We start from the raw sequence: 19,385 nt of genomic DNA on the forward strand, positions 1-19,385 counted from the left end.
GAGGCAGCTTCCTGACTAGAGTGATCAGCAACAGAAAACATCACATACAACATGTAACTCTGAAACCCAAGGTTTATTTTGCATGACCATCCAAAGCAAACATCAGCCAATCTATTTAGATGCCTTAAGTGGTAGTGCAATAAAAAGTCCTCATCAGACTATAATAATATCATATATGATTATTCCTGTGAGATCTTCACAAAGACCTGCCTTTTTCAATTTACTAACCAACTCCGTTCTACTGTGGTAAGTCACTCTTTTGTGAAAAAGTCAACTTTGAATAAAATAAAATAATCTATGAATATAAATACAATAGTTTAAGTAAACGTTTAGTGCACTCAACGCCATGTCCTGGTGTCAACACCATGTGGTGATATAAGGCCGCCCTTTTGAATAGCTTGTTAGTAGTAGACGGCTGTTCTGGACGATTAGCTGCTTGTCTGAAGTCAGAAGTCAATGGTGTGGTCCAATCCCTTTAAGAATGGAGAGTCTGCGTTTCCCTGATTCTGTGGTAAAAGTAAAGTGTCTCTCCTACGATTCACACAAATGTCACACAACCCTTGTTTGTATGCATACTCTCAGTCATAAGGCAGTCCCTATGTATTGGCATCATAGCGCACAACTGACATGGGTTTACTCCACTGAAGCCTCCTTGTTGATGTGCGTGTGATTACTGGTGGGGAGAAAAAGCTGTAACTGAGCAGTGTGTGTGTGTGTGTGTGTGTGTGTGTGTGTGTGTGTGTGTGTGTGTGTGTGTGTGTGTACACACATATACATACATACTTGACCCAAGCTCAGTTCTCTGCGCAAGAGACAACTACAGTCCCCAGACAAAGATTTTGTCCTGTACTTTCTTGTTGGTGTCTTCATTCCTTCATCTAAAGCTGAGTATACATTCTCTTTCCCTTGCTCTAAGGCTCAAACCAGACACTTCAGTTTATCCATGAAAGTAGTCAACATTCCACGTTTCCCTTTGCAGAAGGTCACAGCGTCTGATCGGCTCGGTCGTCCTGGTGACGGCGTGTGGTGGTGGGGGAGTTGAGTGCGGGCAGTGCTGTAGCATGAAGTGGGACAGGGTTGATGCTTGAGTGCTGTTTTTGAGGCCGTGACTTCTCAACGTGCCCCTGTCCCTCCAGAGCACTTTCACAGAGCTCCAGCAGAGACAGCACCTGCTCCCTCAGAGGTAATGCCTTAAATCTACGAGCCGCCAAATAGAAAAACGCCTCCACAAACGCCTGCAGACCCATCCCTGTTCAGAGACACATTCAGATACACAGACTGAGACACTCTATGTAGCTTTCCATCACCCTTTTGCATTTACCATGTTGGGGTAAATGCAAATACAACATATCATATTAAACATATCAGCTTACTAACATTTACAATCATAGAAAAATGACAAAGCATTATTGTCTGTAAGTCAAACACATTTGGGTTTTGGGTAAATCATTTTAAAATGAGCAACATTAAGAATATTTTTACACAGCCTTCACATCTCTGCATTTTGTTATCAGCACTTACCTTAAACAGTTAAGCTGGAAAACAGTGGAAAGACAAAAGAAAATCTGTAGTTTGAGTTTGTAAAAAAAAAAAAAAAAGATGAAAATGTTCAGCATAAAAATGATATTTTTCTCTTGAAAATGAATTTAGTCAAATTTAGCAAAGTGTTGTATCTGAATAATACTCAAGCACAATACAATTATTATTATTATTATTATACATAAGTACAGTAACAAGTTGGTGCAGTAGACCTGTTTCCACATTAGAGTGGTAACATTACTGACTGCCCTTTTCATCACCTGCAGAGCCACTGGTAAAACATTTCTCACAGGAAGCCTCTGAGATGGATGTCTTACATTTCAACTGTTTTCATGCTTGTTTTTCTTCATCTCAACCAGTTTTTCTTTAGATGGCTTTGGGCTACTGGACCAAGTTCCAGACAAGTAAGGTGTCCAGAAACAAAGAGCCAGACCAAGTATTATTCAGAACATTTTAGGACACGGATTTCAGCATTTCAGGTAGTGAATTCTAAGGTGCTGTTTAAAGGCTGTTGCTGTTCCAGGTTCTGTTTGTTTAGTGGTGGTGATTTAATTAAATACTGAACCTCCTCTTTAAGTTACAGATGAAGACATTCAATTAAGCATTAAGCGTGATTTGAAGAAAGACCTTGGAGACATAATTTCTTCCCAAACAGGAAGTTATCTTACTGCAGTCAAAACAGTAAGATACTCAGCTTTATTAACATCGACAGTAATTAGAGTCATGCATATGCATCTGAATTTCTCTCTGCATATTTATTCATTCACAGGGTATCTTCTCTCTATTATTTAGTACACACAGTCTAACCCAAATCCCCACGGCAATGAAAACTTAATCACAGACCTTCTATATTTACATATTTCTTCCGTTTAAAACTTCATTTACAAGCCTGCATTGTCACAAGAGATTCCTCAAGGTTATCGAGCAGCCTGAAAGTTTGGAAGGAAGCACAGATGATACTGAACTTCAGAGGAAAGGGGATTTCAGCCAAAGAGAGAGAGGGAGAGAGAAATTCTGGGTTTTCTCTGCACCTTCAGCTGAGGTGTACCTCGATTTGATAAAAAGCATTTCTTTGGCTGTAGGTGAAAGCTACACCTACACCATGAGGCAGAAACAAACTGTTATTGAAATTTCACTGTTGTACAACTCAGTTACTCAACTTTTTTTGTTTGTTTGTTGAATTTTTGCAAATTACTGCAAATTAACCCATCCGTTTGTAGCTTCCCCTAGCACTATTTGGAATTGCTGCTGATGCAGCAGTGCCAGGCAGCCGACACAATGCTTCTGTATGTCTATACCACCACACTAGCTAACAGATGCCTGTGCCGGCCAACATCGCTTAAGAGTGAGTGTGGCCAGTTGTGCTCTCTTGTACTACGGCCTCTGGTGGCAAAGCAGCATGACTCTGGATTTAAACTTTTCCCAGTCCACAGTGTTAGCAATAGTTAGAGCCCCTTCTAATACTCAACATCTATATATTCACTTGTTTAACTATAATATTTTTCACTTTCATATACATTAGTGTGTTTAAATAACAAGGATACCTGTCTGATGACCATGTTAAAACCTAAATGGACTCTTAACTATCTGCCACTATTAATATTACCACTATTAACTATCATTACTCTGACCATCACTGCCATGACTATATTAAGTTCTACTACACCATGATTAATATATTATGATCAGAGCAGTTTAACAGTATCAATGGTTTGGTAACTTTTATCAATAATTTATAAATAGTTCTGATCAGAGGAGGATGGGTCCCCCTTGTGAGTCTTGGTTCCTCCCAAGGTTTCTTCCTCCAGCTCTGAGGGAGTTTTTCCTTGCCACTGTTGCCGTTGGCTCACTGGGGGTCTCAGATTTTCTGTCTTTTACTAAATACTGATTATGTAAAGTTGCTTTGTGACAACAGTTGTAAAAAGCGCTATACAAATAAATTTGACTTGAATTGACTATAAAGCCCCCCAGCATTGAGCTGTGGATCAGTGGAACTGTGTTCTCTGGGATGATGGTGCTCCATCATATTTTTGGGATGAGTTAGGGTGGCGCTCATCTAGCTGAATGCTATCAAAAGCAATCTTATAAAATCTAGACGAAAGCCTTCTATTGACAGGAGAGAAAGACTCTTCCCAATACTTTTGTCCATATAGTGTACGGAAGTGTCAAGTAATTAAGTACAAATACTTTATCTTACCCAAGTAGAAATTTTGGTTATCTACGCTTTACTGGAGTAATTATATTTCAGCCTTTTTTACTTCTACTCCTTACTTTTTGCACCATTTCAATACTCATAGGCAACTACTATTCATATTTTCACTCCATGAAACACATTAATGCTCAGTAGTGCACACAGATGCTCCTGTAATATATCTGATATACTAAAATGCACAAATTTTCAATGGGCAGATATGCAGCTGAAACAGGCAGCCTAGTTTTTTTAACATTAACATTTTAATATTACATTACAGTCATTACAGCTTTCAGAAAAATGTGCTTTTGAGGAGATGGGGTAGTGCACTATAGACCCCTGTGGCACAGCCTAAGCTTTTGGTCTTTGTTTTACTTACATTACTTCTACTTTTATACTTTAAGTATTTTTGAAACCAGTACATTTACACTTTTACTTGAGTATAAAAAAAATCATAAATAGTGCACACCAATGTTACATGTAGATACTCTCTCACTTTCATTCAGCTTCTCTGGACTCATCTTTTGGTAGTGGCATGGTGAGTGTCAGTGGCTGGTATGAACAGTGTCACTGCTGGGTTGAGAGTAGACAAAATCCAGTTGACACTGGTCCTCTGGTTCTGTGATCAGAAACTGACCACTGATAAAGTGCTAAAGGAAGGCTAACACAAAGTATGTGTGGAGAAAATTGAGAACTTACAAGAAGTACCATGAGTTTGTGTGTCTAATAAGGTGTCTATTACCTGTATACATTGTGTAAAACCCCCAAGACTGACACTCACTTATACGCACCAGCACTATTACCATCGTTGTGAGAATGCTACAGCACCCATATAGCTATATTATCTGCTCTGAGCTGGTCCTACAGTCTATTGATGGACAGAGTGGAGAGAGGCTGATAAATCATGCAACAACAGATGTGCTACAATACAAAGTACACCTATAAAGTGCAGCTACATGTTGATTTACCTAATAAAATGGCAAATGAGTGTGTATTACTGGTGCTTATTTCTTTACTTTTATTCCTCCTCTTTTATAGCATGGTAAAGTCTTTCTGTATTATTGAGGGTTAAGAATCTTGAGGAATAAAGAAAATCTCTTAATCCCCCCCCCCCTAAAAAATGAAATTGAGAGAAATTGTGTGAAGAACTTATTAAAGAATTATAGAGCTGTGTATTGAGCAAATGTTGAGTCAGCTATTTGCTATAGTAAACTTATTACTATTAATGAAAGTTGTTCCCGTGTTCTCCCTGCCCTCCTCAGGGATAAACAGCCCAATCTCTCTCTCAAACACACACTTTTATTATTCATAAACACTTGCCTTATCCTCCTGTTATTAGCCTCCTCACACCGCCACTCAGGATATGTTTACGTTTCTGACTAAACCTTCACAGCACATGACCAACAACTCATTCTGGAATTCTCCTCACGGCACACCCCTCTGGCTATCTGAACGACTCGCACTCCAGAAGTCTCCCGCCTCTCTCTCATTCTGACTCTCACTCTCTGATGATCAGGACAGGCAAGATGAGGTATGAATTATTCATATTGGACCTATTTCCTGCAGGAAAATGATACCAGCATGACCCCAACCTAATGCATATCACAACGCATATTAGAAGAGCTAATTTAAAAGTGCGGCATGCATTACTTTCTGGGGCCATTAACTCAAGCACACATACACTAGACATTTCTTTGCAAAAAAGTGGAGGAGAAAAGTGTATGAGGTCAGGTGTGATGATGGCTGTTTGGCATTATGGCGCCTAGTTTATCTGCTTTCACTGCAACAGGGTGCCTACATGTGCTTACTGTAATATACATATAAAACTCATCTATCATACAAACCTGTGGGGGTGGACTGAGCAGCTGAGGAACTTTTCTGTAGTTTTAATTCTAATTACCATTATAATATCAAGCTTTTTAAGTTTCGCATGAATAAGTGTTGTTTAGCTTTGAGCTTGCTTGTCTTTGACTGCTGCTTACTGGTGCTTACTCAGCACTTCAGAGCCTTGATCTGTGACCACATTTGATAAAACATACAATCTGTATAATGATCAGAGCATTCTGTTGTCTAAAACAAACTGCTTATAAGATTTTAGATGTGAAGCAACTCACTCCTGCCACTGTGTCCTAAACCTAACCCTAAAAAATAAGGGAATTGTCACGTTAAGTCTTTAAAATGATTTTAGGTATTACATCTCTAAACTCTGAACTGTAACGCTCAGGAGTGAAAGTAAATATTTCTAAGCAGTACTTTCTAGAAATCTGCCTTTAGTTACATTCTCAAAACCTATAATATTTCAGGATAATATCTGCTTGCTCCAAAATGTTACTTTACACAATGCTTTTAATAATTAGGCACATTAAAGAACATTGAATTCATTTCATACGTGTGTATTTTTAACATTTTAAAATGCTCAAAACATGGCTTAGCCAATCAGATTTTAGAACCTGAACCATCCATTTTGAAAAATACTGTACATGCTCATCTGGCTGATGGGTCACTTACCAGCTTCTCTGGAGTCTGGGACCATGCCAGCCCACCGGCGTGAGATGTCAATATAAAGGATGTCCACTGAGGCCATGGTGAAACTGCTGTTACTTAGCTTACAATTCCTAAAAGAGACAGTGTGTTAGTGTGAGAGCCAGGAGTCAGGATGAGTGTTAAAAGTTGACAAATAGTTATGGAAATAAATAAGAAGACTTCTAACAGTAAAATCTAACAAACGTCATGTAACACACTGCCAATACTAATATTGAGAATACAGAGCCATTGAGAATGTATTGGTTGTACAGTGGTTGAAGTGACAGTGGTGGCTACTCCCAGTGGTTATTTTGATTATTGGACATATGGTCAAAGGTAAAAGTGCACGTATTTGTCACTGTACAGTGTACACTGTACAGCGAAATGTGTCCTCCGCATTTAACCCATCTGGTAGTGAGTACACACACACACCCAGAGCGGTGGGCAGCCAACTCCAGCGCCCGGGGAGCAGAGAGGGTAAAGGGCCTTGCTCAAGGGCCCAACAGTGGCAGCTTGCCAAGCCCAGGAATCGAACCCACAACCCTGTTATCGATATCCCGGCTCTAACCGCTGAGCCACCACTGCCCCTCGTGGCCATCACTGTTCAAATGACATGGATTGTTGATTTTCTATGTGCAAATTAGTGGAAAAATCCTTCATGGCAAACTTAGAATCTTTAACTTAGGATCAAAATAGAATCTTTTTCTTTTATAGCAGAATTGAACATTTTTGGGGGAAAAAATCCAACATAACTTAAAATGTGCCACATTTGTTCAATTCAGCAAAAAGAAAGCAACTGTGCATTCAAATGTGCAGAAGAGGATTTCTTCTTACTGTACTGTATTTTATAATATTTATAATATTATGTTTATATAACTTAAGAGAAAAACACTTTTTACTCCTAATATTTTGATTGAGTTGTTCTGCCCATTATTATGCACATCTGTTGTGGACCTGCACGCTCATTAATAACTAACTAGCATCACCAAGAAAAGAAAGCCTTTATTTGTTAAAATGTTTACTTTTATGTACTTGTGTATGATTAAACATAGTTTTTTCCCCTTCACCTAAGTACATTTTGGCTCCATATTTTCCCATTTCATTCTCTAATACATTACTCACATTTCCAAACCTATGTTTTTAATATACTTTAAACGTTGAATCTGTATTGTTGTAACACCAGTATCAATCTGGACATGAATGATAAATCACTCCGCACTAATTATAGCCATCTCTGTGAATGGAGTATGAAAGTGGAGTGGATGTTCCTGCCTGATGAAGGTGCGGAAGCCAGTCGGACCAAGTTTCATGGTCCCTTTGACTCCGAGGAAGCGCAGGAAAATGTCCGCAATTCGCTCCACCATTCGTAGGTAGTTGAACTGCTTCATGTACTTCGGGAAGACTTGCTTTAAACACAAAGAGGGAAGTGACTCCACCAGCTGCGCCTTCTCATCTGACCCCGCCTCTACAGCGATGGCATCTTCTGAAGCTCCACCCAGAAGGGTTGCCCTGTTGACATGGAAACGCACTCAGATTTTGTCTTTGGTTGGAACATTTTAATCGTCTACAAAATTACTGTGCTGCAGTTCTCACATGTGACGCTGCAGACAGACCGAAATATCTTAGGGAAAGTCACCTTGGCAACAGCCAGAAAAATCATGCACCTCTTTTTCACAGACAGGCCATACAAAATACACAACCAGGCAAACACATAAAACCACACACACACACACATAACTCAAGTGTCTGACAATGTGTTGGTGTGAACCTACATATCTGTGACTATGCATTTCGCAGGAACAATTCTTCATGTTCATCGTATCTTCGGTCTTGGACTAGACAGTAAGAAAAACTTGCAGAAAGAAGACTAGAGGTGAGTAAGGAGGAAGATATTACCTATGGTTTTAAAAGGAGGAGAGGGCAGAGCAGTCAATGAGATTGTGGCCACATTGAGTTCCACAATGAGTTTGGGAGCAAGAGTATTGAAAAACCTGCCACCAACTGACGAGAGTCTTGCACGTGGGACAACGAGATTTCCAATGCAGAAGAGATAAAGGAGCTTAGTAAGGTAGAGGCAAGACCATGATAGGCTTAGAATGTTGAAAACAGGTGAAGTTTATGTAAGACAGAAAACTTCTCAAAATTGTCTCAAAACTCATTAAGTTCTAATAGAAGTCTGCCGTGACGTGGAAGGCAAATTGTAACCAGAACTACTTTCCTATCGTGTTGTTCCAGTAATTAAAAGTCAGACAGAGCTTCAGACGTTTATGTTAAATTATGTTGTACTGATTGTAGTTTTGCAATTATGTTTCCTAGTCCCATATTTGAAACATTAATTGAGGAAGTTTTCGGCTCCTTTATAGTCTGTGGTGATCAACCACACAATCCAGACCATGCAGATAGAGATAAAGTTGAAGGATCTTCACAAACAGTCCTAATAAACACATTAACAAATCTACTTGCAGACTCTGACACTCTCTTACTGTCTCTCTCTTTCTCTCACACACACACACACACAACCCAGTACAGCATTAATGTTTTAAAATCTTCTCTAGAGAAGTAACATAAAAGAACACTGACTTGTTTACCAGCTCAACCCTGAACCACAAACCCATAACCAACTGACAAACGTATTTCTCTGAAAAGTCAGAAACGTGCAGAATCATTTGCAGAGGCTGTAATAATAAACAAAAGGGGATCAAAATGCATCTGCTAAAAGAAAGAGAAAATCTGAGAAAAATGAATCAAAATTAAATCCCAGAGAAAGCAGAATACAAGAAAAAGAAAAAGCAGTCACACCACAAGCGTCTTTGGTTGCAACATCAGTGATACATCAGCGATATTATGCGCAAGCACTGGGAATTGTGCCTGTATCCCACAAAAGTGGGAGATATCTTGTAAACAACTGGAGCTGGAAAGAAAGAGGGCTCTATTTTCATGACAAGTTTTATGACTTGCAGCACTACAGTTATGTAAAGTCATGAGGGCATGTCTAAAGGACAGTATCCTCATGCAGGAACAGAAAATACAGCAGTGTTTCACCATGTAGGAGATGCAGGAGCACATTATATTATCTTATGTTGTTTCAGTCTGATTGTTCTATAATCATCTAGCGAGAGCCATAACCTCACACCAAGCGCATTGTGACCACTCACAACATCCAAAAATTTAAAACGTTGTTTTAGATGAAAGTTCACACATTAGCGCTTTCCTACAGAAAATAAGATAAACCAGTAAATTCTCTTTAATTCTCTTAGGTGCTTTCACACTCTAAGTACAGCTAGAAATGCAGAATGATATATTAATGCTGAGTTAAATTAGACATTTAGCTCACTGCAACTAAAACAGCTCCATTTTTAATAGGAAATCAATTATTTTGCTTGTACATAATTTAATAGTACTGGACATGTATGCACTTTTGAGGCTTGCATGTCTCAACAGTCAGCACTCCCATTAAATACTTTGTTCAAGTATCTGTAATTTATTAAAGTGCTTCCATTTCTGGGCTCTGAGTGGTCCAGAGGACTAAGATGCTGCCACTATGACCCGAGCATTACTGGTCCCAAGGGGGTTGGGTAATTGGCTATTGAAAATTGGGTAAAAATTAACCTTATAAAAAATTAAGTGCTTCCATTTCTGAAAGCTATTTACTTTTTACTTTCACTCCAGGACATTTCAAATATCCCTCTTTTTACTCGGCCTGTGTCGTTACCCAATACTCTGAAGTGGGACAAAACTTTTTTTACTGACCTTTCACTAAACCCTTCCCTTAATATCGCTTGTCCAGTCATAGCTTGGCAACTAGGACGGGGACCTCTAGCTTTCAGAACTTCACTAATATAATCACATTACTTTTAAACTAGACAGCCAATACCTTGAGGTTTCCAGGGCAGGGAATGTCAACCTATTTCCTAAAGTGAAGTCACAAGAGGAGAGGTGTAGGACCTGGATAAGCTGGTGTGAAAAACCGTATTACCTATTATACCCATCTGAAACTACACCAAAGGTGCGTTGACTCTATCATTGGAAGATTGTGAAGATTAATTCTCTACTAGATTAATTCTAAATCTCTAGTGCTGGGCATTATGATCATATTTTATCGTATTATGATACATTTTCATGATAATATGCTTTTCTAAGCATATGGAGGATACTGTTAGTGCTTAATAAACACTGATCAGCTGAAGGTTCCATTACTAACAGTGTAATTAGACTGGTTTAATTAGATGAAGAGCAGCAGATGTCCAGTATAAATCACTGTATTCAGTATGGGAGAGGATCTAAATAGTAGTTTTTAAGAATCTGTTGCTACTGATATTATTACATGTATTGTGATACATATCATGTACCACGAAAAAATCTTTAAATATTGTGATATAGTATTTTTACCAACTTGCCCAGCCCTAGTTCTTGGCGATGCAACAGCCATTTGTAGCTGGGAAGAAGAGAGCATAATAGGACTACCTCTTTCGGGCCACCCGCCACACCACTGAGCATGACGCTAGTCGTTAGCTGTGCAGTTAGTGGCCTTAAGTTTCCAGTGGTGTTACAGAGAACATACATGAACATGAACTATTAGTGGAGTAAAATTTGTGAGTTAATAATCTCCTTTGATTTTTACCATGATTGATTATCTAATAAGGTACACATTTAAAGATTACAAGACCGTTTAGATTGCAATTTAGATAAACAAGCCAAACAAATCTGCCACAACTTGCTACAGCTAGTGGTACTAGCCTAAGTCTATTTGTTTTGCACAACTAAGCACAATTTTTATTCACCTTCAGTTTCATTGTTCATGCTACTTAGATTTAATGGAATACAATTTGACAGCATTTTCCCTAAAAATATATAGTCTTATATAAAAATATTGTCTTATTTATATACTGCACTTTTACTGCATTTCTATGCACTTTGTCATATCTACTAGGCTGTGCTTCTCGACTGGTGTAGCCTTAATACCCTGGTTATATATGGTTAGTGATCATATTTACTAATGTACTGTCATGAGAACAATTATTAAAAACATTATTCTAGGAGCCACTGAAACAGATATGCATTTCCAGTGTAAATTGTGTTTGGGCCTAACGTGTGCATGTGTGGATGTGTGGGTACACACACTTCTATGCCTTCTACTAACTTTGGGAGTGATTACAGAATTCTTGTTGGTACTTTCAGCTCCCTATTCCATAAGCCAGTTGGGACCTGTGGTGACCGTGTTTCTGAAGGCTGAAGACAATTTTGCTGCTTCATTTATTTTAATTTAATAGATCATTTGAGACAAGAGCATAGTCATAGATTGAGATGCAATGCTCAGGATGGATCTGAATTCATAATGATCACTAGTGGTGATTTGCTGCACTGGGAACAGGGGAAAAATCTAAACAAACAACACACACACGCGCACACACGCGCACACACACAGAGCAGAGCTTGATTAATCTGTTTTCCGTATTTCCTCTGTGACATCCAAGCTCTACACAACGGTCCTGCTTTATAATATCAACAACTCAGATTAGATGGATAAATTAATATGTATTAAAGTCAAAACCATGTGTAATGAGGCATCTGGTTCACACACCCAGACACATACACACACAGGTCTCAGTTACATCTCATCTAAGAGGATGACACCATATTTTCCTCAGAAACACAAACACTTAACTTTTTATTTCCCTGGAGTTCATAAACACGGTGTGTGTGTCCTTACAAAGTCGGGGGTAATAAGGTCTGACACTGTGGAGCCACTGGAAGACAAAGTGTAAAATAGCAGGAGAAGGTACAGACACACACAGAAGCGCAGACACACACAAGTTTAGGCACCCCTGGTTAAACTGCATGTTGTGCTGACTTTTTAAAGTGTGAATAAGTGAACTTATTGCACAACTACTGATTTTTATTATTTGACTAAAATAATATTATTGTTATGTACAAAGGTTATGGCAGTTATGTTTTTTATTCACAAATAAACAATTTGATGTTGAAAAATGCAATGTTTGTTTCATTAACCGTCAAAAAAACAGGTCAAAACATTTTGCATACATGTGTGAGACAGAATAATAATAATAATAATAATAATATTTATTACTTACTTTATACTTATTATTGTTATTATTATTATTATTATTATTATTAAATGTCTCATCTGCATCATATAAATGTATGCAAAAGTTTTATAACAACTGATCAAATTTTACATGGTACTGCGTTATGAAATAACTAAAGAGAAGGATCATGCCCAAACTCTCCGTTATTATGTGCCCCATTATAAAACCGCTCCTCTCCCCTCACCTTTTTGTGATGAAAATTACACCCCATCGCCACCCCAGTTTCTCCTTCTCTTCAAAGCTCATGCTCATTTGGCAAGGGAGGGTCTGGAGGGTCTGTTACCCCGTCATTGTCAGGAACTATTTAATAACTTACAATATGTTCCGCAATTACTCATTTACTGTTACTTTATTTTTGATGCACTTAAAAAAACAGAAATAATTAATAAAAGTTTGGTATGTCAGTACTTGAATGAATGAATACACATTTGTACATATCTGATTGCAAACAATTCTAATAGCCGGCTAGGAGTCTTTCTATTGTTCAAGATTTTTCATCCATTTTTCCTTGCCGAACACTTTCAGTTCTTGGGCTGCACAGAATGTTTAAGATCTACCCACAGATTTTGAAAGATTAGTCAATAGACTGTAAGGGCCAAAAGCTTCAGCTTGTATTTCTTTAAGTAGTTCATGGTGGATTTGAGATATTGATTGTATCACTCTAAGCTTCCATTTCATTACTGATGGTGCCACTTATGCTTCCAGAATTTGCTGATATTTAGTGGAATCAATTTTTTCATTGTGAAGTCTGAAACATGGAGTAAAAGACGGAAAAGTCAGAAAATTAGGACCATTAGTTTTGCACTGGCCATATAATCAAAGTTAAGACGTGTGTCCTGAGAATGTACAAAAACAAACTCAAACACACACACACACACACACACATACCCTCAAAGAGCTAACATGACTGACCGAGGAAGAAGGAAAGCAGCCACAGAAGTGTGAAATTCCATCAGAGGATTTCCAGAATTGAATTTTTCCATCTCAAAGGATTAGGCAGGAGGCTCAGCAGACCATCAACTTCCTTGAACCATAACGAAGACACATACATGCACATTCTCACAAATATACACACACACGCGCACCTATGCACACACTTCTCTGTCGTTAGGGCTGGATTTTTCAACCTTTTCACTTTCAACCTTCACACACACACACACACACATATATATATATATATAATAGCATACTGTCCAACTTTCATCCAACTTTTACCAGCACCACAAATCTGGCTTTTCCAGCACTAATACAGCAAAAGGCCTCAATATGCAAATGAGCTAATCACTCAGGGTTGTTTGACGTTTCACAGCTCCTGTTTCAGTGGGAGATTTGATGAATGAAGGAATGAAGGTGCTTATGCATTCCAACAAAAGAGCATTACTTAAGTCACAGCAGCAATATACCTTCAATAGTAGAGTTGGGTCCATGATGTGCAGAACAAATGAAAATGGTTTATATTCCTCAAAAGAAATTCTGCAGACTAATCTTATCCAGAAGATCATAATAGCAATTCCTACAGTCTTTTCAGAGTCATTTTCAGTCCAGCTTTCAGTGGCTTAGATAACTATGCTATTTGTCAAGCTAGTAATAGTGTAAGCAGTCTCACATAATCGCACAGCACAGTTAAAATGTCCAGTTACCTATTCATCCAATGTCAGTGCTGTAGTGTTTGACCACATGCAGGATGCATCTTTTCTAGGGTATTATTAGTTTTTTTGTCCATAGATGTTTGTGTGTGATTATGTCTATTTCAAATCAGAAATGCTCCTTGGAAATAAACTTATCATAGAACTCTATGTTAGCAAATTTCTTTCAGTTTATGTGTTACCAGTGTGCTAACAACACTTATGAACCCTTGATGGAATGGACCGTAAAACATAAAGGGATAAAGGGATGGAAAGTATAACATTTTTATGATTTATTCTGCTGTCCTTTTTACCAGACTTTCCGGTCACCAATCTGTCAAAGTAATTGTCTACTTTTTGATAAGTACAGTCAGGCTTTGACTGTAATATGCTTGTGTGCATCTCTCTCGTGTGCTGCTCCACATGTAGAAATGAGCCAGGCATATGTCACATTAACATACCATGTGGAACAACATATTGTGCTGAACCACATATTTGTTAACACATTCGTATGACCAAGAAATGATTATAGAGCTACAAATAAGATAACTGTTGATGTATGTAAGTACCAGGCCTGAGCATCCAGTTCAGTGCTGATATGATTCTTCCACCCTCCCACATTTGTTGCACTGATATGATACTGAAGACAAAAATACACAATGATGTGCTGGAGAGTGAACAAGGGAGAGAGAGAGAGAGAGAGAGAGAGAGAGAGCGCAGACTCACATGTGAGGTTTTCTTTGGACAGGATCCATGAGACGCAGCGTATCTCTAATAACTCCTACTTTGACTTCCTCATCGACTGGACTGGGTACATACTCAAACACACCAGGTGAGATCTGCAGCACAGTAGCACATAACACCAACAATAAATAACTCATTATCATCCATTATAAATTTGCCTTTTTTATTTGTCACTGTGAATAAATATTAAACATACACCCTTCTTTCAATTCAACCAGCTAGCCACTGTTAATTACATATTATAATTAAATATATTATAATTATTATATTATAATGCATATGTGTAAATATTCTTTGATAATATTTGTGATGTACGTACCTCCTGTTCATGTTCAATCCTCATGCTGGGATTGGCGTTTACCTCCAGCAGGACAGGCTTTAAGTTCTTCATCAGCAGGATATCAAAGCCCAGTATCTACAAATGATTCATACTGTAGCTTTACTAATACAAATGCTTTTCTTTTTCAACAGGTGAAATTATATAGACCAAATTAGAATGGTTGTAGACATACTGGTTTGCATTACTACTTGGTTGAGTATTTAATCAGTGGCTAAGCAGCTTATCTGCAGTGTGGGTAACTTGGCTAATACCTGTAAAACTCTATTTGTAATACTATAATGCTGTATCATACTAAATGTTTTCTTTTCTTTTGTACTGCTTTAAAAATACAGTTGAAATTAAATTGACCAAATTAGAATAGTTGTAAACACACAGGTTTGCATTGCTACTTGGTTGAATATTTAATCAGTGGCTAAGCAGCTTATTTTGTGCAGCAGTAAATATGAACGAAACAGACAAAACCATAACGTTTCAGTCAGACACTGTATGAGGCAATAGCAGTATCAGAAGTATAGACATAGATTGTCTGGAGAGTAAAACAAGCTGTAAATTCCAATGTTCAATTGCATGTATGTCAATGGATGCAATGTAACACTGGTGAAAATGATTCAATCTTGTATTTAGGACTGTAGTAATACACAATCCAGTACCGAATGGTTAGGTTTGTTCCAGCTTCCAAAAGCAGTGGGGCTGCTATACAGCTGAATTTAGTTAACCTTAAATATAAACAGCATGCCATAAATTAGCTGTGATTTAATGAACCTTTAGTGCACACTTCAGAAATCTGTTTCTGAAATATACACTTTGTATCTAGTTTGTACCACAACCAAGACCAATAACCTTTGATCAAAAAAGTTATTATGTGCAGAGTCTTGCTTTGAAGTAAACAATATGTAACTGCCGGAGGTTATTGGTTGGTGTGGCGCAACAGAAAACACCACTACCTGCCGCTGAGCTGCCACATCACGTGGGAGACTGGGCTTCGATTCTCGGTCTGGGTGACTATGTTGCGCTACACCAATAAGAGTCCTTGGGCAAGACTCCTAACACTCCATTAACCCACCTCTGTAATACAAGTAACCTTGTAAGTCACTCTGGCTAAGAGCATCAGCTAAATCCCATAAATAAACGTAAATGGAGGAGGCAAGTGTTGCGTGATGGGCTTTACTTCTCTCAGTGCTGGAATCATGAAACTACTTGGAATAACCATCTTCTTTAGCAAATGTCTCTCTCTCTGCAGTGTGGGTAACTTGGATAATGCCTGTAAAACTCTACTTGTAGTACTATAATGGTGTATCATACTAAATGTTTTCCTTTCTTTGGTACTGCTTTAAAAATCAATCGGTTGACTTTGATCAGTAGACAGGGTTAGAATGAAATGAAAGCTTAATTTTATATAAAATAATTATATCTAAAAAGAATTTGAAAATGTGGTTCTTTCCACAGCACTGAAACCAAATCTAACTCAGTATTGAGCCACTGCATATAGAGATGCTATTTTTATGTGAACGTATGTTCTGCTTTCCTAAATATTTCACATTTTACAGGGCAAAAGGAGAAATAGATATGTGTACACACCTGGAAACAAGTAGGTCCCGGTTTTCCTGGTGGTATGTCAGCTTGGTAATAGACCTTCAATTCAGGAACAAGTGCAATTACTGTCTTGATAACCAATGCAATGATGTCTGACCAAACTTTCTTAATGTCCACTCCTTTAGAAGCCAGGCGGTAAAGAACACTAGAAAATGTACGCTTGCTTCCAGTGCTACAGCTGTCCGAATGGACAAAATTCCCACTGTGTATGTTCAGCGAATAGTTTGTTAGGTGCATAAAGACGTGACTGAGGTTCTTCTGGCTGGGTTCCTGGTAGGGTTCAGTGCAAAACCTGGATAGGCCTTCTTTAGCAATGTAGATTTCTAAAGGTTCCAAAGAACGAACCAAAACATAGAGACGGATGTCAAACTTGAGCTTGTCAATAAGCAAGGGCTTTTGGATGTATTCTTGAACTACTGCCTGCTTGACTGGAGAGCCTGAAAAAGCTCGGAGGTCAGCAGGGTCCCGTATGAGGTAGATACCATCTCCTTGGGATCCACTGTCAGGTTTGACAATGAAAGTTGGTTTCAGGGTAGAGTCATTATCCTTCAGGAGTCGGATCTGTGAATTGTAGAGAAAAGTCTGTTCAGGCATCTGGAAACTGTCACTCCACTTCATAATGACCATCACTACTTATCTAACAATTATATATATATATATATATATATATATATATATATATATATATATATATATATATATATATATATATATATGACAACCAGCAGAAATATGACAAAGATTAAACCTCAACAGTCAAGTGAGTATATCAAAATAGACTTATTATTATTACTATATAGAGTATTGTAACATATGATCAGTCCCAGCACCTCCATTTTTGTTTGCCCTTCTTGTTTACCTGTCTCATGTGTCTTTGCCCATGTATTCATGTTTGTTTTGGCTTCAAGCTCCTCCTCGTATCCACCCTTCTTTCTCATGTTACCCCTCCTATCCCAGATGTCACTATAAGCAGCCCTCCAATGTTTCAGTGTTTCTTGGTCTAATCTTGTGTCAGTTTTGAAGGAAATTGCTCTGTGTCATCCATGTCACTTTTTTCTTTGTGTTTTTTCATGGTCAGTGCTCTGTTTCACTTAATACAAGTAAAATTAAACTTACACGTACAACCGGTTTCCAAGTCGTCATGCTGAAACAAGTATATAGCAATTACTAAATAGGAAACTATACCTTTAGTAGTGATGCTGTAGTAAATTATAGCAATTGTCAGAATTTAAGATTTTTGTCTTTTTTTTCAAAAGTGTATGTTAATAGTATTTAACATTATGAAAGTCCTTTAGAGTATTTAGAATGCCACAGTGGAGTTTAGCCTGAACCGTTTATACTGAACCGCTTATTTGCTGGTAGTATAAAAACCCTACATTGAGCTATCCTAACTAGACCGAGCTATCCTAACTATGAGTTAATACCCTAGACTGAGCTAGCATGCTAACTATAATTGATGTTCTAGTCGAGATGCCTAGTTAAGTCCGGTTTTGCGTCTCTGAGAAATGCCATACAACTGTTCCTCTAAAACTTAGTTGGCAATGAAACATGGGAGTGAAACAGTGGTAAAAAAATTTTAAGAACAACACTAAACTCAACAATCTGAGCTGTTGTCAGAGCAATGGGTCCTGGTGACATTTTCCTAGGGCAGATTACAGTTTCACTCCCAGCCCCAAGTGCATAGAGGTCTGAGGGTTACAGTTATTGTAGACTTGGTTAAGGCCAAGGCTCTCTCAGAAAGAAGTTTGTTCCTTCTTCAGTGTTATAAAAGCAGACCCTGCAGTTAATCTCAGAGGGTTTTATTTAATTTACTTTTTGGATTTCTGGAAAGATTAACATTTTTTTGTGCTCCCAAGAAAGATTCAGGGGGCAGATTCTGTGCCATTCTTGGAATCTTTGTTGGTTTAACACATTCCAAAAGCATCAGTAATTTCTCCTGTTATATTTGAGATGTTCTTCATGCCAAAATAAGTGGTTTAAGACCAAACATCCCAAGGATACATATTTTCTTGTGCCCAGGTATTTTTTTGTGCTGAACCAATTTCAAGGTTATCGATTTAACATACCACCGTTACAATGACAAACACTGGTGCTGTCTGTCTAAGGACCAGCCATATCTGGATTGTCTCCAATTATGACAGTGGCTGGTAGGTCAAAGGCATAGGTGAAAAACCTTAAGACAGTGCAGGAAACAATTCTGTATACTCTTTCTAAGCCTTTGGAAGCCTTTTGGTTTTCCTTTTTTAAATAATGGTTTTCTTTGATACCTATGTAAACAAGCTCCACATCTGTGAGCTTTCTAAGATCGTAAATTGTATCTAATCCTACCTACCTATGGGTGATCTACTCACCATCTGTAGAGTTTAGCTCCAAATCTAATCTAACACACCCAATCTATGTCATTAAGACCATCAGAGGTTTCTGAATATGAGAAGCAAGTTGGTTCGATCTGAACTCTCAGAGATGGTAGATTTCCAGGACCAAGACTGGACACTTCTGCTTTATACAGAATCAAACATCAGCCTTTAGTCCTTATAGCAAATACATAGCAGCTCCCAGTAAATAAAATATATGATTAACATACTGAGTTACAGGTGAAATAAAATATTTAATATGAGATATTCATTATTCCAGTCCATTAATATGAAATATGAAACGAAAAATGAATTAAATATTACATTTCATTATTTTGTAACTTGCCTGGAACCAGGTCTTCTGATTTG

General features: G+C 38.0%; 1 protein-coding gene across 3 annotated transcripts in view; it reads right to left on the minus strand.

The window, feature by feature from the left end:
* Nucleotides 1-54: 54 nt before the first annotated feature.
* ttll11 (tubulin tyrosine ligase-like family, member 11) overlaps nucleotides 55-19,385 on the minus strand; it is a 34,424-nt gene continuing 15,093 nt past the window's right edge. The window contains exons 4-10 of one of the 3 annotated variants that reach the window (XM_072675036.1): nucleotides 16,648-17,223; nucleotides 15,049-15,144; nucleotides 14,712-14,824; nucleotides 7,526-7,762; nucleotides 6,239-6,345; nucleotides 1,522-1,535; nucleotides 1,193-1,249 (exon numbers count right to left, since the gene is read on the minus strand). In XM_072675036.1, coding sequence (XP_072531137.1) covers nucleotides 1,531-1,535; nucleotides 6,239-6,345; nucleotides 7,526-7,762; nucleotides 14,712-14,824; nucleotides 15,049-15,144; nucleotides 16,648-17,223 — 1,134 coding nt within the window. In that variant the 3' untranslated portion in view covers nucleotides 1,193-1,249; nucleotides 1,522-1,530. Of the gene's footprint in view, nucleotides 1,250-1,521; nucleotides 1,536-1,586; nucleotides 5,291-6,238; nucleotides 6,346-7,525; nucleotides 7,763-14,711; nucleotides 14,825-15,048; nucleotides 15,145-16,647; nucleotides 17,224-19,385 lie in introns of those variants that run through there. The other 2 variants (XM_072675020.1, XM_072675027.1) reach the window with 2 other exon arrangements.

The sequence above is a fragment of the Salminus brasiliensis genome, chromosome 1 (assembly GCF_030463535.1).
Source record: "Salminus brasiliensis chromosome 1, fSalBra1.hap2, whole genome shotgun sequence".
In the NCBI taxonomy this organism is placed as follows: domain Eukaryota; kingdom Metazoa; phylum Chordata; class Actinopteri; order Characiformes; family Bryconidae; genus Salminus; species Salminus brasiliensis.